The sequence below is a fragment of the Chlorocebus sabaeus genome, chromosome 4 (assembly GCF_047675955.1).
Source record: "Chlorocebus sabaeus isolate Y175 chromosome 4, mChlSab1.0.hap1, whole genome shotgun sequence".
NCBI lineage: Eukaryota > Metazoa > Chordata > Mammalia > Primates > Cercopithecidae > Chlorocebus > Chlorocebus sabaeus.
The window spans coordinates 38,109,053-38,127,064 of NC_132907.1; the positions used below are offsets into that span (position 1 = coordinate 38,109,053).

An 18,012-nucleotide genomic window follows, 5' to 3' on the forward strand; every position below is an offset into this window, starting at 1 on the left:
TGATCCACTAGCCTTGGCCTCCTAAAATGCTGAGATTATAGGCGTGAGCCACCACACCCGGCCTCAAGTCCCTTTTTTACAGTCAATGAAATTTTTACTCATTTTACAGAATTCCAAAATGAGTCCTATAGAAAGACCGCAGAATAGCAGATGCATCCTGGATTCCAATCTAGGCTCGCACTAACCAGCAATGTGAAAGCAATTCAACTAACCTTCCAAAATCTGTATAAGGTTTAGATGATCACTAAGATCCATCTTCAAACCCCAAAATTACAATCTATAGGAAAATTCTGTAATTTCAATGTATCTTTTTCAACACATATGGCAAATTTATTAAGACCTGGGTAAGTCCTTATGGGAGAAGAAAATTCCAAATTATAAAATTGTTTCCAGGCCGAGTGTGGTGGCTCATGCCTGTTACCCAGCACTCTGGGAGGCAGAGGCAGGCGGATCACTTGAGGTGAAACCAAGTTATCAGGTCCCTGTGATAATTCAAGTTTATGTTAATGGTCACTTAGACTGGGGGCCCCCAACAGTCTCAGCATAGGGCAACAGCAAAAATCAAGTGATTAGAGAATATGAACTTTCAGCCCCACCCACAAACTAGAGAGTATGAACTTTCAGCCCCACCCACAGACCAACAATTGCTGAACACATGAAACTGCTGGGAGGGTAGTATACCCAGACAGGACATTGAAGCTCCACACACCACCTCTCCATACCTCACCATTATCAATCTATTCACCAGTATCCTTTATAATAATAATAAATCAGCAAATGTGTTCCCCTGAATTCTTTGAGCCATCCTAGGAAATGGTTCAGACCCGACGGGGGTGGTTGCAGAAACCCTGCTTTGTAACCAGTGAGAAGTACTGGTGACTGGGACTGGCTATTGGCATCTGAAGTGAAGGCAGCCTTGTGGGACTGAAAACTCAACCTGTGGGATCTGACACTATCCCAAGCAGACAGTGTCAGAACTGAAATGCATTACAGGATACCCAGGTAGTGTCTGCTAGAGAACTGCTTTGAGGGGGAGAATCCAAAATATGTGGTTATAGAAGTGTTCTGTGTTGAGAGTAGAAAGGAAAAATAGTTTTTTGTTTTGTTTTGTTTTCTTTTCTTTTACATAAATCTTATAGTCTAGAAAAGTCATAACACCTAAAGAAATTACTTTCCATCAAAATGAACACAACTTGGCTGAACCAAAAGTATACATTACTATAAAAAATTTCATAAGTGATAAGAAATTAACTAGTATTCATGAGAAAGATATTTTTAAATAAACTCTTAATCTGTGTGAAAATTTTCATTTATTTAATTTATTTACTTTTGTAGAGAGGCAGGGTTTCACCATGTTGCCCAGGCTGCTCTCAAACTCCTGGCCTCAAGAGATTCTCCAGCCTCAGCGCCCCCATAGTGCTGGGATTATAGGTGTGAGCCACCACGTCCGGCCCAAGAGAATCAACGTGCTTTTTCTGAAAATGGTTATATTCTTAATTATACCAGCTCTTTGCATTCGCATTGTCTCATTATTTAGAGGCAAGTATTTAGACAGTTACAGGTGGATCTTTGACCACTTACAGTTTTTTGTGTGTGTGTGTTTGTTTTGAGACAGCATTTCACTCTTCTTGCCCAGGCTGGAGTGCAACGGCACAATCTCGGCTTACCACAACCTCCGTCTCCCGGTTCAAGCGATTCTCAGCCTGGATTAAGGCATGCAACACCAAACCCTGCTAATTTTGTATTTTTAGTAAAGACGGGGTTTCTCCACGTTGGTCAGATTGCTCTCAAACTCCTGACCTCAGGTGATCCACCTGCCTCAGCCTCCCAAAGTGCTGGGATTGTAGGCGTGAGCCACTGCACCCGGGCCGTAGTTGTTTATGTCTACACACTAGATCATGCTGGAAGAAAGGCCCATCAAAAAGCTTCCCTAACAAAATAACTTGACCAAAAAAATTGTATTATGACTTTTTGTCAGAATACGCCGCTATTTTCCACTTTGTAGACTATTAAATCACTATCTTTTTTTTACATAATCTATCAAAAAAGCCCATTTCTAGCATCTGCTTCAAAAATTTATTCTTAGCACATCTTAAAAATAGACAATTTTAATAATTTGCAATCTCCTTGAATGTCTGTAAATGTATCTGTAAAAAACTATTCTATTTTTATTTATATAAGTTAAATGAACATTCCTTAGTGAGTCCTAATGTATGATATTGCAAAGTTCACATTATTCCTGAAATTTTAGTCATGAGCCATTCAAAAGCCATATTTATGTGGGGAAAAAAAGGATTCCAGATACACGAAAAGGCTTTGAAAAAATGTTTATAAGGAAAAAGCAGGTTATCAGAAGAATAGTACAGAAACACAAAGTTTTTAGATTTTCTTGAATAAATGTTTCTTCATTTGCTATGTGCCCTTAGAATAATTTTCACACTTTTAGTGTTTTGTTTTGTTTTTAAGACAGAGTCTCGCTCCTTCACCCAGGCTGGACTGCAGTGGCGCGATCTCAGCTCCCTGCAACCTCATGCCACCACACCTGGCTAATTTTTGTATTTTTATTAGAGATGGGGTTTGGCCATGTTGGCTAGGCTGGTCTTGAATTCTTGACCTCAAGTGATCTGCCCACCTGTGCCTCCCAAAGTGCTGGGATTACAGGTGTGAGCCACCACACCCAGTCACAGTGTTTTGTTTTTTAATTGTTTTTCCCAGTTATACTTGTTCAAACTAAAACTCAATTATTTAAGAGTCTGCAGCACTTGAGCTACAACCAACTACCCCTCCTGCATCCAATCTGGGCAGCTATAATCAAGAGAAGACAGGTTTCTTCTCCCGTCTCATCTCCTAAACAAGGGGTACACCTTACTGGGAGAGGCAGACTGCCAACATTTCTCACCCGCTCCAACTCGAATTGAAGAAGTTAAATTCCTGATAACTACAGTCAAGAAATCTGAGGCTCCTTTATTCCACCCAACCCCCACTCACAGAATGAAGGCTCTAACCCAGGTTCATCAGCCCAAGAAAACTGAGCCCTAATTGCTCTTGCTCCAGCTATCTAATAGGGCAGTAGTTTCACTCTGGAAAAACAAATTGAGAAGATTCAGGCTATTGCTCCACCTAGCATGAGGAGTAATGATTCAAAGATTTTGCTAAGGGTAAGAAGCAGTCTCTCAAAGGAACTAACTTTATTCAACACTAACAGCCCTCTCAGAAACAATGGAGATACTGGTAGTAATAAGAGGCTGGTAGCTCCTCTCCATGAAGAGCAATAAGCTGAATCACAGGCCAGTTAGTTCTGAATGAATCTGAGAAAGAGATACGTAAGGAGAGCCCTACTACGGTCAGAACCAACCTCAGGAGGCTGGGCCTCAAAACTACACCTGCCATAACTAAATTGGATCAGAGCATGGATCACAATGTAGGCCCCCAAAGGCATTAATGAAAACAATAGAGCAATTAGCTGGGAATTAATGGAGCCTGACAGATGGGTTTGATACCAAATGAGACAAACAGTTTTACAGAGAGATGGGGAAAGACACAGAGAACTCAGATAAATCGTCCTCATCCCAAAGTGACTGTGCACAAACCCTTTTCTCTGCACCTCAATGATTTTACTTTCCCTCATAGAAAAAGGAGATCAATATTTAAAATGAGTATAGCAGGGACTAAGAATAATTCTAAATCACCACATTCATGGAATTATGAACAAATTACATAATGTTCAGCAAAGCACTTTGCAAAGTGAAGTACGCCATGTCTGGTGGGTATCATTATGAACAAGTCAACCTATGTAAGAGTAAAAAACAGTATAGAAAAAGGTAAGATGCTCTATTCAACGTATCTGACTAGTAAAAATTAAAATTTTTGAAACTGATTACTACAAAAGCTAACTTTGAAATAAATGGCTTAGTGCGCTGATGGTATAATAAAAACTGACTTGTTAACTAATAGAACAGGCAGGGCATGGTGGTGCATGCCTGTAATCCCAGCAATTTGGGAGACCGAGGCAGGCAGATCACTTGACGTCAGGCATTAGAGACTATCCTAGCCAACATGGCAAAAACCTCACCTCTACTATTAAAAAAAATATAGAAGTTAGTCAGGCATAGTGACCCACCCCTGTAATCCCAAATACTAAGGAGGCTGAGGCAGAAGAATCGCTTGAACCCAGGAAGCGTAGGCTGCAATAAGCCAAGATCATGCCACTGCAATCCAGCCTGGGTGACAGAGCAATGCTCCGTCTCAAAAAAAAAAAAAAATTTTAATATAGCCAACAAATTAAATAACTTAGATGGTAATATAAATGTTTTGGGTTTTTTTGTTTCGTTTTGAGACAGTTTTGCTCTTGTTGCCCAGGCTGGAATGCAATGGTGCGATCTTGGCTCACCATAACCTCCACCTCCTGGGTTCAAGCAATTCTCCTGCCACAGTCTCTTGAGTAAATGGGATTACAGGCATGCACTACCACGCCTAGTTAAGTTTGTATTTTCAGTAGAGACAGGGTTCCTCCATGTTGGTCAGGCTGGTCTCGAACTCCCGACCTCAGGTGATCCACCCACCTCGGCCTCCCAAAGTGCTGAGATTACAAGGGGTGAGCCACCATGCCCAGCCACAAATGTACTTCTCTGCAAAGATACTATTACTTCTCCATGACTTAATTACATTTGTGTAAAAAACGAATGCAAGAGAAGCAGACAGAAAGAGAGATGCAGAAAGAATACCTTTGTTGATGATGGTGGAGTAGGGAAATTAAGCCAGGCTGGAGCAAAGTCATGCTGCGCCATTTAGGTCCAGTCTCTCCAACTCAGTGAAACAAGGCTTCAACACCTCATGGCAAGTCCCTGTCATATAAAAATGGAAGGAATTAGACCTGCAGCTCCTGGGCAAAATTTATCGCCTTTGTATTACAATGATCTTACTACTTACTACTATAGGATTCTATTTATAATGAAAATCCAGAAAAGACAAAACTATGGTGATAGAAAATAGATCAACTTGGAAGGGGGATGACTCCAAGAAACAAGAGGGAATTTTCTGGGTAACTGAGTATTATCTTGATTACAGTGGTTATTACTACAGTACACATTTGTCAAACCTCAAATTATAAACTTAAAACTGGTTTTTTCATAAAGTATACCTCAGTATAGCTTTTTAAAAAAAATCAAATAGATAACTAGACACCAAGTGTTTCCTGACATAACCCAAAATGAAATACGGAGTACCATCTATGACATAGTCTTGTGCCCACCTAAAATAAAATTAGAAATCTGATTTAACTACCAATTAGCAGGACATTCAAGATGGAGAACAAGTTAAAGGACATCTGGGGGAAGTAATAAGTCAAATCCAGATCATGGGATAATTTAAAGGTTAAATGAGCTGGTTTCTACAACAAACAGTGGCTTTTAATGGGCAGATGAACTAAGAATCCTTTATGTGAACAAATCAACCTTAAAAAAAAAGAAAGAAAATTATGAAACAATCAAAACTTTGAACACAAGCTGGATATTATTAAATGGCACTAAGGAATAATCACTTTAGATGTGATAATAGTATGGTGGTTATGTTTTAGAAGGAAGACAGGCCAGGCGCAGTGGCTCATGCCTGTCATCCCAGCACTCTGGGAAGCCAAGGTGGGAGATCACCTGAAGTCAGGAGTTCGGAACCAGCCTAGACAACATGGTGAAACCCCATCTCTACTAAAATAAAAAATTAGCTGGGCATGATGGCAGGTGCCTGTAATCCCAGCTACTTGAGAGGCTGAGGCGGGAAAATCACTTGAACCTGGGAGGCAGAGGTTGCAGTGAGCTGAGATCATGCCACTGCACTCCAGCCTGGGCAACAGAGCAAGGCTCCCTCTCAAAATAATAATAAATAAAAAAGACATATACTCAAATCTTTACAACTAAATTGATGATACATCTGGACTGCTTTTAAACCAGGGAATGGGCCTGGCACAGTGGCTCATGTCTATAATCCCATCACTTTGTGGTGCTGAGGTGGGCAGGTGGATCACTTGAGGTCAGGAGTTCAAGACCAGCCTGGCCAGCATAGAGAAACCTGTCTCTACCAAAAATACAAAAAAAATTAGCCAGGTGTGGTGGCATGCGCCTGTAATCCCAGCTGCTCAGGAGGCTGAATGAAGCAAGAGAATTGCTTGAACCTGGCCCGGGAGATAGAGATTGCAGTGAGCCGAGACAGTCACTGCACTCCAGCCTGTGCAACAAAAGCAAAACTGTCTCAAAAAAGAAAAGAAAAGAAAGGTTAAGAGTAACCAGATGCAAAAAGCAAATACAACTAGTTAAAACTGACAATGTAAGTGAAAATGTTTAAATGCTCATATTGGCTGAGGGAGAAAAACTCTGATACAACTTGAAAACCTTAAGAGGAATTCCAATAAAACACTCATGAAACAAAACACAGGTTTTGAGACTATGTCTAACCAAAATATACTGCACATCACAAAAATCCAGGTATTCAGAGTCCTATTTATTTCTATTTGCATTAAATTTCAAAGTCTTGTGGAATAACAATGAAAACTCACGTGTTTTAAAATTTATAAAAGATTTTTATCTTTTAACATGAAGTTAAATGCTAAACGGTGCTTTGTGATACACACTTTTCCAACAACTCTGTTGAAAACTCTTAAAATTGTAGTTTCAGTAACTCAGTGGGAATGAAAAGCTTGTACCAAATAAAAATTCGTAAGAAACTTCAGAGAACCGAACCAAAAACTGGTAGGGCTCACGCCTACAATCCCAACACTTTGGGAGGCTGAGGTGCGTGAATCACAAGGTCAGGAGTTCGAGACTAGCCTGGTCAAAATGGTGAAACCTCATCTCTACTAAAAAAACAAAAATTAGCAGGGTACGGTGGTGGGCACCTGTAATTCCAGCTTCTCAGGAGGCAGAGGCAGGAAAATCACTTGAACCTGGGAGGCAGAGGTTGCAGAGAGCTGAGATCACGCCACTGCCCTCCAGCCTGGATGACAGAGCAAGACTATCTCAAAAAAATAAATTAATTAATTAAAATTGATAATTTTTCAAAAAGGCATATCCATACAAAATGGTAAAAAGTTACGTAATGGCCGAGCACGATGGCTCACGTCTGTCACCTCAGCACTTTGGGAGGCCGAGGTGGGCAGATCACCTGAGGTTGGGAGTTTGAGACCAGCCTGACCAACATGGAGAAACCTCATCTCTACTAAAAATACAAAATTAGCTGGGCATGGTGGTGCATGCCTGTAGTCCCAGCTACTCGAGAGGCTGAGGCAGGAGAACTGCTTGAACCCAGGAGGTGGAGGTTGCAATGAGCTGAAATTACGCCACTGCACTCCAGCCTGGGCAAGGAGAAAACTCCATCACCAAAAAAAAAAAAAATTCCCCAGAGGCAAACCACTAAAATCACCTATTCATTTCTGCAATGTCTTTATATTAACTTTAATTTAAATCTAGTTCTTAAAGTATGGGCCTGGTGTGGAGGCTCACGCCTGTAATCCGAGCACTCTGGGAGGTGAAGTGGGAGGATTCCTTGAGCCCAGGAGTTTGAGGCCAGCCTAGGCAACATGGTAAGACTCCGCTGAGTGTGGTGGTCTATGCCTGTAGTTTCAGCTACTAGGGAGCCTGAGGGAAGAGGATTGCTTGAGACCAGAAGTTTGAGGCTGCAGTGACCTATGATCATGCCACTGTACTTCAGCCCAGGTGACAGAGAAGATCCTATCTTAAAATTAACTCATGTTCTGAAAAAAGGTTAAAAAAAAAAAAAAGCAGTATTGTTATGGCAGTTACACAAGTATATAAAGGTTAATTAAAGTTTCACAAGTTCCACACCACTCATCTTAACTGCACTGTGCCATCTGATTCCTTTCCCTGTGTATGTTATGGGTTGAACTGTGTCCCCCCAACCAACAAGACGTATGTTGAAGTCATAGCCCCCAATACCTCAAATGTAGCAATATTTGAAGATAAGGTCTTTAAAGAAGTGACTAACTGCAAATGAGGCAATTAGAGTGGGTTCTATTCCTACCAGACTGTGCCCTTATAAGAAATTTGGACACATGCACAGATAAAAGGACCATGTGAAGAGGCAGCAAGCAGACAGTCATTTGCAAACCAAGGAGAGAGGTCTCAGAAGCAATCAACCCTCTGCTGATGCCTCTATCCTGAACTTAGAACTCCCAAAACTGAGAAAATAATTTTCTGTTGTTTAAGCCACCCAGTCTGCGGTATGCCCTAGTAAACTAATGGCAGCCGTAGTAAACTAATACAAACAACTTTAGAAATAGACCAACTAAAATGTTTATGTATTATTTCCTTTACACATACACAACAACCAAGTACATACAGAAGACAACTACCCTCCCCCCCAAAAAAGGCAAATCAACAGTCCTACTAACAATCCAGGAGTCAGCATTCCACAACTCATTAGAAATCTTCCACTGGCCCCCCACTGGTAAATTTGACTGGCTTAAGAAAAAAATATTTTTTAAGAAATCTACTGGATTCTCTTATATCTGAAGGTCCCATGTGGACATAAAGAGTTTAAGATACACAAACAGGTCTGGCGCGGTAGATCCTGCCTGTAATACCAGCACTTTGGGAGGCCGAGACGGGCAGATCATGAGGTCAGGAGATCAAGACCATCCTGGCTAACATGGTGAAACCCCATCTCTACTAAAAATACAAAAAAATTAGCGGGGCGTGGTGGTGAGCGCCTGTAGTCCCAGCTACTCTGGCAGCCCAGGCAGGAGAATGGAGTGAACCCGGGAGGCGGAGCTTGCAGTGAACCGAGATTGCGCCACTGCACTCTAGCCTGGGGGCTACAGAGCAAGACTCTGTACCCCCCCCCCCAAAAAAAAAAGATACACAAATACTGCTACTATGAAAACCCTAATTTTTTTTCTCTGTCACCAAATTTACAATTTATTCACGACATCTATGTAGAATACAAATTTCCCCAGGAGAAAGCTGGTTCTGAAAAAATAAAACCAAAGTGTACATCTTTAAGTGCATATGCCTGACTTTAATTTTTTAAAAAAGATTATTCTTCAGACTGAAAAATAATACACTTTGGCAAAAAATACACAAATAGATGAAACTTTTTCTCTTTTTTGTTATGTTTTATTTCTGACCCTACCAAATTTGTGCCGTTTTCAAAGAAAAACTTACTCAAATTGATTCCGTCAGAATAACAAACTTAGTCTTTAAAATGATTTCAGAAAACTTTAAGCTTTAAAATCACAAAGACCATCAAAAACACCCAAAATCAACCAATAGCTAAGGAATTCTAACTACAACCAGAGTAGAGTAAAAATCCTCAACAAAATACCAGTAAACCAAATCTAGCAGCATATAAAAAGGATCAAACACCGTACAAAGTAGTATTTTCCCAGGAATGCAAGAGTGACTCAACATACAAAAATCAATCAATAATACACCACACTAATAACATGAAAGAAAAATACCAAATGATCATCTTAATTGATGCAGAAAAAGCATTTGACAAAATCTAGCACCCTTTAATTATAAAAATACTCAACAAACTAGAAACAAGAAGGAAACTTGCTCAACCTGATAAACAGCATCTATTTTAAAAAAACCCACAGCAAAGCATCCTCAACTGTGAAAGACTGAAAGCTTTCCCCTTAAGATCAGGAACAAGACAAGAATGCCCTGCTTTCACAAGCTCTATTCAACACTGTAGTAGATGTTCTAACCATAGTAACTAGGCAAGAAGAGAAATGAAAGCCATCCTGAGCCAGCACAGTGCAAAGCACCTTTAGTCCCAGATACGTGGGAGCCTGGGACGGGAGAAGTGCTAGAGCCCCGCAGTTCGAGGCTGTAGAGTGCTATAATGGCACCTGTGAAAAGCACTACACTGCAGCCTGGGGAACATAGTGAGACAGTGCAAATTTTTTTAAAAGCATCCAAATTGGAAGGAAGAAGTAAAATTATTCCTATTCACACATTACATGATCTTATACAAATTCTAAAGAGTCCAAAAAAATATGTATTAGAGCTAATTAAATTCAGAAACCCTGCAAGATACAAGACCAACACACAAAAACAGCTGTGTGTATATACGCTATTAACAATCCAAAAAAGAAATTAAGAAAACTCAATTCGCAGTAAAATCCAAAAGCATAAAATACCTATAATAAATAAACATAATGAAGAAAATGTAACACTTGTACACCAAAAACTATTAAGACAATGCTGAAAGAAATGTTAAAAGACCTAAACAGAAAGACATTCCTGGCCGGCCACAGTGGCTCAAGCCTGTAATCCCAGCACTTTGGGAGGCTGAGGCAGGTGGGTCAGGAGTTTGAGACAAGGCTGACCAACATGGTGAAACCCCGTCTCTACTAAAAACAAACAAACAAAAAAATTAGCTGGGTGTGGACGCAGGCGCCTGTAATCCCAGCTACTTGGAAGGCTGAGGTAGGAGAATCGCTAGAACCCAGGAGGCGGAGGTTGCAGTGAGCCGAGATCACGCCATTGCACTCCAGCCTGGGAGACAGGGCGAGACTCTGCGTCTCAAAAAAAAGAAAAGAAAAAACAAGACAGACAGCCCTGAGGAATGGGAAACTTAACACTGTTAAGACATCAATACTACCCAATCATCATCTACTGATTCAACGCAATCTCTATTAAAATTCCAACACTCAGCCAGGCACAGTGGTTCACGCTTATAATCCCAGCACTTTGGGAGGACGAGGGGAGGAGACTGCTTGAGCTCAGTGGCTCGGAACCAGCCTGGGCAACATGGCGAACCTCGTCTCTACCAAAAATAAAAAAATTAGCCAGGCACGGTGGCTCGTACCTGTGGTCCTAGCTACAGCTACTTCGGACAATGAGGCAGAAGGATCGCTTGAGCCCAGGAAGCAGAGGATGCAGTGAGCCAAGATCACACCACTGCACTCCAGCCTGAGCGACAAAGTGAGACCCTATTGATACGGAAGGAGGAAAGGAAGTGCTGGGAAGAAAAGGGCATGATCCCTGGCTAGGGCTCCACCTCCATGAGATCCCTGGCTAGGGCTTCACCCCCCTGAGAAAGAGTAAGACCACACTGAAACGGAAGTGGGCAGACAAGTGCTGGAAAGGGAAGGGCATGGTCCCTTGCTAGGGCTCCATCCCCGGGTCTGTGCCCACGGCATTTCTGTTTTCCTGCCCAAATGCTGCATTTCCCAAGACCACTCTGCCAGTCACACCCCCAACGTGTGCCTATAAAACCCTCCGAGACTAGTAGGCAGACACACAAGTGGCTGGACGTCATTAAGAGAGACATACCGGCAAAAGAACACACAAACAGCTGGACGTCGAGGGGAGCATGCCAGTGGAAGACCACACATCGGTGGAAGACCACACGCCGGTGGAAGACCACACGCCGGTGGAAGACCACACTGACAAGAGAGCAGGCTGGCAGGCCATCGACCAGTGGAAGGGCGCGAAGTTTCGCTGAGTTTGGCAGGTGCGGTCAGAGGAAAGCCCAGGTCGCTGAGCTGCAGGACTCCAGGGGAAAACCACCCTCCCACTCCATCTCCCTCCTGGCTTCCCATCCATCTGCTGAAAACTTCCACTCAATAAAACCTTGCACTCGTTCTCCAAGCCCAAGTGTGATTCAATTCTTCCCATACAGCAAGGCAAGAAAGCCCTCTGTCCTTGCGATAAAGCAGGGCTTCTAACTGAGCTAATACAAGCCGCCTACGGATGGCTAGACTGAAAGGGCACCCTGTAACACATGCCCACTGAGGCTTCAGGAACTGTAAACATTCACCCCAGGTGCTGTAGTGGGGTCGGAGTCCCACAGCCTGCCCTGTCTGCATGCTCTGCCTAGAGATTTGAGCAGCGGGGTGCCAAAGCAGCAAGCCACAACCCCATCACACGCCCTGCAAGGGGGATAAGAGAACTTTTCCATAAGTTTCACTATTTCAAAAAAGAAAAAATCCAACACACTCTTTCGTGCAGAAATAGAAAAGGCCATTCTCAATTTCCTTTGGAAGTGCAAGTGGCCCTAAACATCCAAAAACAATGCAGAAAAAGAATAAAGTTACAGAACTCACACTTCCCTATTTCGAAACTTACTGCAAAGTAATAGTGAGCTGGCCATTTGTAGATCTTCTTAGGAAAAATATTCAAGTCCTTTGCCCATTTTGATTATTTATTTTTTGAGACGAAGTCTCACTCTATCACCCAGGCTGGAGCACAGTGGCACTACCATGACTCAATGCAGCCTCCACCGCCTGGGTGCAAACAACCCTACCACCTCAGCCTCCCAAGTGGCTCGGAATATAGGCATGCCCCAACACACCCAACTAATTTTAAAAATATTTTTCATAGAGATGGGGTCTCACTATGTTGCCCAGGTTGGTATCCAACTCCTGGAATCAAGCAATCCTCCCACCTCGGCCATAGTGATCAAAGCAGTGTACTACGGCCTAAGAACAGACATATAAACCAAAAATAAGCCCACACATCTATACCCAAGTTATTTCCAACAAGAGTGCTAAGATCATTCAATACGAAACTGTCTTTTCAAAAAACAGACTGAGACAACTAAATAGCCATTGGACCCCCCTACCCAAACCACATACAAAAATAAACTCAGCTGGGTGCAGTAGCTCACGTCTGTAATCTCAGCACTCTGGGAGGCCAAAGCAAGTGGATCGCTTGAGGTCAGGAGTTCAAGACCAGCCTGGCCAACATGGCAAAATCCAACATGGCACGGTGGTAGGTGCCTGTAATCCCAGCTCTTTGGGAGGCTGCGGCAGGACAATAGCTTGAACCCAGGAGGCAGAGGTTGCAGTGAGCTGGGATCGCACCACTACACTCCAGCCTGGGCAACAGAGCAAGACTCTGTCTCAAAAATACATAAAATAAACTCAAAATAAATCAAATACCTAAATATAAAAGCAAAAACTATAAAACTCTTAGAACAGGGAGATAAAGCTTCTTGACCTTGGATTTAGCAATGAATTCTTAAATATGACACCAAAACCAAGAGTAACAATTTAAAAAAAAAAAAAACTTCATGAAAATTTAAAACACATGCAAAGAATATTATCTATAAAGTAAAAAGACAACTGACAGAATAGAAGAAAATATATGCACCTCATATCTAATAACGTCTAGTATCCAGAATATATAAAGAATTCTTCCAACTCAACAATAAAAAGACAACTCAATTTTAAAATATACAAAGGACCAAATGCAGTGGCTTGTGCCTGTAATCCCAGCACTTTGGGAGGCCAAGGCAGGAGGATCACTTGACCCAGGAGTTTGAGACTAACCTGGGCAACAGAGTCCTCATCTCTACAAAAAATTTTTCAAAACTTAGCCAGGTGTGGTGGGGCACACCTGTATTCCCAGCCACTCAAGAGGCTGAGGTGGGAGGACCGCCTGTGACCAGGAGGTGAGGACTACAGTGAGCCTTGATAGTGCCAGTGCACTATAGCCTGGGTACAAGATCCTGTCGCAAAAAATAAATAAATAAAATAAATAACAAAATAAAAATGGGCAAAGTACTTGAATATTTTCCCAAGATAAACAAATGACCAATAAGCACATAAAATATACTGAATATCATTAGGGAAATGCAAACCAAAACCACAATGAAATACTACTTTGCTCCCACTAGAATGTCTATACTCAAAAAAAGAAAAAAACAGAAAATAAATGTTACCAAAGACATGGAAAAACTAGAACCCCTGTATATTGTCGGCGTGAAGGTAAAAGGGTTCAACAACTGTAAAAGTTTGGCAATTCCTTAAAAAGTCAAACACACAATTACCATATTACTCAGCAATACCATTACTAGGTATATATACAGAAGAACTGAAAAAGGGTGCTCAAATTCTTGTACATCAGTGTTCAAAACAGCACTATTCACAGTAGCCAAAAGGAAGAAACACCCCAAACGTCCATCAATAGAAAATGAACAAAATGTGGCATATACAATGAAATCGTAATGATAAAAAGGAATGAATTACTAATACATGCTGAGTATAAACATCAAAAACAAAGAGAAGCCAGACACAAAAGATCACGTTGTACGCCTCAAGTTAAGTATCCATAACAGGTAAATTCATAGAGGCAAAAAGCAGATTAGTGTTACCAGAGACTGTTGGGAGGGTGGAATGGGGGTGACTGCTTAGAGACAGTTCTCTTTTGGGTTGATGAAAACATTCCAGAACTTGACAGAGGTAGAGGTTTGAAAACACTATGAATGTACTAAATGCCAATGAATTGTATACTTTAAATGATTAACTTTATGTGATGTTATTTTTACTTTAATAAAAATAAGTAGAGTACTATATTATAATCTCTTGAATAAATTAAAAAATCGTAAGTCCAGATAAATACAAATAAACATATGTAAATTTAAGAAACACGTTATTCTATAATTTCTAAGTACCTCATCCCCCCAAATAATTAACTGCAGCTTTGCAGTGAAATAGTCTGGCAAATGTGCCCTTAATTGACACATCAACATCAGTGACAGAACAAACTGATATTGTGTGCCTGAACAAGCGCCACTTACTTCTGTAATATTCTAGACCAAATAACCTGAATCTAAACATAAGAAAAGCCAAACCTGAGAGACATACTAATATAACTGCCCCAAAATTTTCAAAAGTGTCAAGTTTAAATTCAAGGAAAATAATTTTTAAAAACCAATCAAGTCAGGCAAAGTGGCTCATGCCTACAATCCCAGCACTTTGGGAGGCCCAGGTCGGGGGATCGCCTGAGCTCAGGAGTGTGAGACCAGCCTGGTCAACTTAGCAAAATCCAATCTCTACCAAAAAAATACAAAAATTAGCCAGGTGTGGTGGTGCAGGCCTGTTGTCCCAGCTACTCAGGAGGCTGAGGCGGGAGGATGGTTTGGGCCTGGGAAGTGGAAGTTGCAGTGAGCCAAGATTCAACCACTGTACTTCAGCCTGGGCGACAGAGCCGGACTGACCAAAAAAAAAAAAAAAGGTGTAAAACATGTTTATTCTATTTTTGAGTCATGGTTTTAACTTTAAAAAACTATGACATTTTTATTCCACTGAACTGTTTGCTTCGGTTTTAACGTGACAAAACTTTATTAATATTTAGTAGGCATCTACTGCAAGCACAGTCATCTACAGACTTCCCTTGTTGATTCTGATTCAGTGGTACTTAAGCACTGCACAGAACTCTTTTAAATAAATACTAAGAGTTACGGGTCATCAGATAAGGATGGTAAATGCCCTACTACTCAAAGAAGAAAACACCTAAGGAACATGGCCTCTACAGGTAGCAAAAATTGTTGCTTCCCTATTTTTTAGATGTTTGGTCCCGAAAGAAGTATCCAATGTCTTATCTGTTATCAAGCTATCTGTTTACAGATCAGATCAGATGATCTGAAACATGAAACTGCATTCATAAATTTTTAAGAAATCTGGGTTATTAGAAAGTTCCGGCCGGGCGTGGTGGCTCAAGCCTGTAATCCCAGCACTTAGGGAGGCCGAGACGGGCGGATCACGAGGTCAGGAGATCGAGACCATCCTGGCTAACACGGTGAAACCCCGTCTCTACTAAAAATACAAAAAAACTAGCCGGGCGAGGTGGCGGGCGCCTGTAGTCCCAGCTACTCCAGAGGCTGAGGCAGGAGAATGGCGTGAACCCGGGAGGCGGAGCTTGCAGTGAGCTGAGATCCGGCCACTGCACTCCAGCCCGGGCTACAGAGCAAGACTCCGTCTCAAAAAAAAAAAAAAAAAAAAAAAGAAAGTTCCAACGTTTGAAAACTTCCATTTTAATGTTCCTCTTATCTGAAATTTGTTAGACTCCATCCTCTTCAGTTTACCTCTTAAGCTGTCAGCACCTTTCTATGCTTTTTCTTTTTTGTTGTTGTTGAGACAGAATCTTGCTCTGTCACCCAGGCTGGAGTACAGTGGTACAATCTTGGGTCACTGCAACATCCCCCTCCCGGGTTCAAGCAGTTCTCATGTCTCAGCCTCCCAAGTAGCTGGGATTACAGGTGTGTACCACCACGTGGGCCTGGATAATTTTTTTTTTTTTTTGTATTTTCAGTAGGGTTTTGCCATGTTGCCCAGGCTGGTCTCGAACTTCTGCCCTCAAGTGATCTGCCCGCTTCAGCCTCCCAAAGTACGAGGAGTACAGGTGGGAGCCACAGCGCCAGACCCTTTCTATGCTTTACTTGCATTTTTATCATAAAAATCAAAACAGGAAGTTATAAAAATTATTCTATTGGTTAAATTATTCCATATGAAAATTGCTATACATGTATTTAAGTACATACATATACATAAATATGTTGCGTTCAGCCTCCTAAAAAAAATAAGGTGAAAAAAGCATTATATTCTGGAAACAAGATGCTTTTAATTCTCAATTTTTGAGACATATTAAAGACGAAACACACAAAATATAATTGAACTTGAAAACTTACAAAGAACTTTTATATAAACTTCACCACCACAAGAAAATAAGCTTTACCCTCCATAAGGTAAACAAATTTCTACTTATTGAGCTTCTCTTTCCTCACAAACTGATACCAACTGAGGAATCACTGAAATTTATTCTAACAGCCTATGGAATCCTTTTTTGTTTTAAAGATTGGTAAGTTTTAATTTATAAATATATTGCAAACAGTATGAACTCATTGGGATAAAATTTAATTTAAATCAACTCATTTATTGAACAACTATTAATAATATGAGCAATATGGCCTAAGCACTGGAAGATACAAGGCATAAGAGAGGGCAGTCCCGCCTCTAACAGCTTACAATCTAATAGCATTAACAAATAACTGTAATACAAGGCTGCTGCCTCAAATCCTCTTAGAAGTGTAGACACAAGCAATTTTTTCTCTGAAATATTTACCAAAAAGTGTCATCACTTCGAGTGTTCAAATGATAGATAAGCTTTTAAAAAAATATATGCTGCTGGGCATGGTGGCTCACGCCTGCAATCTCAGCGCTTTGGGAGGCCGAGGAGGCTGATCACTGCAGGTCAGGAGTTCGAGACCAGCCTGGCCAACATGGTGAAATCCCACCTCTACTAAAAATATAAAAATTAGCCAAGCGTGGTGGCATGTGCCTATAATCCCAGCTATACGCAGGACACTGAGGCAAGTGAATCACTTCAACCTGGGAGGTGAAGGTTGCAGTGAGCCAAGATCAGGCCATTTGCACTCCAGCCTGGTGACAAGAGTGAAACTCCAACTCAAAAAACAAAAACAAAAACAACGCTGGAGCCAGGCCCAGTGGTTCACACCCTTTGGGAGGCCAAGGCAGACCGACTGCTTGGGCCCAGAAGTTTGAGACCAGCCTGGTCAATATGGTGAAACCTTGCCTTTACAAAAACTAGCCAAGTGTAGTGGCATGCACCAGTAGTCCCAGCTACTAGGGAGGCTGAAGTGGCAAGATCACCTGAGCCTGGGAAGTCAAGCCTACAGTGAGCAATGATCGCTCCACTACACCCTAGTCTAAGCAACTGAGACTCCATCTCAAAAAAAAAAAAAAAAAAAAAAAAAAAAAAAGGTCAGATTAACTTACATGAAAAAAAAGGCAGAATTATAAAAGATTTAAGTAATTTGCCCCTAGGCTACAAGAGCCAATAAATGACAGAAGCTAGGCAATGTGAACCCAGGTCCCCCTGCCTCAAAAGCCCACTTTTTCACTACAGTATCGCTAACTTTCCCACAGCAATTATTGAATGTTAACAAACCCATTCTCCTAAGACATTTTTCAGAAAGTAACCAAATAACCTGTCTTCAAGACCTGTTTAACAAGTTAATGAAATGTCTGCATTGCACCACAATATCCATGTGTTTTAATATAAAAAAGAACGTTTACTGTCAAGTAAAATAACCTTAAAGCAAGCGGCTAACTTAGGTGTCGGCTACCCTAGGTGTTTCTTAAGCAATTTATATTAAAAAACACTGCTGAACTATGTAAAATCCTAGAGATGGCTTAGTCCAACATGAACAAAAACAAGGCTACATGACTACGGTATTATCAAAAAGAAC

At 41.3% G+C, this 18,012-nt stretch overlaps 1 protein-coding gene across 7 annotated transcripts in view; it reads right to left on the reverse strand.

The window, feature by feature from the left end:
• Positions 1–18,012, reverse strand: part of GPBP1 (GC-rich promoter binding protein 1) — an 87,956-nt gene that overhangs the window by 46,565 nt on the left and 23,379 nt on the right. For 5 of the 7 annotated variants that reach the window (XM_007973117.3, XM_007973080.3, XM_007973107.3 and 2 more), the window contains exon 3: positions 4,725–4,844. The exons of the other annotated variants lie outside the window; for them this stretch is intronic. In XM_007973117.3, the coding sequence (XP_007971308.1) occupies positions 4,725–4,787 (63 nt within the window). In that variant the 5' untranslated portion in view covers positions 4,788–4,844. The remainder of the gene's footprint in view (positions 1–4,724; positions 4,845–18,012) is intronic. 7 annotated transcript variants of the gene reach the window in all.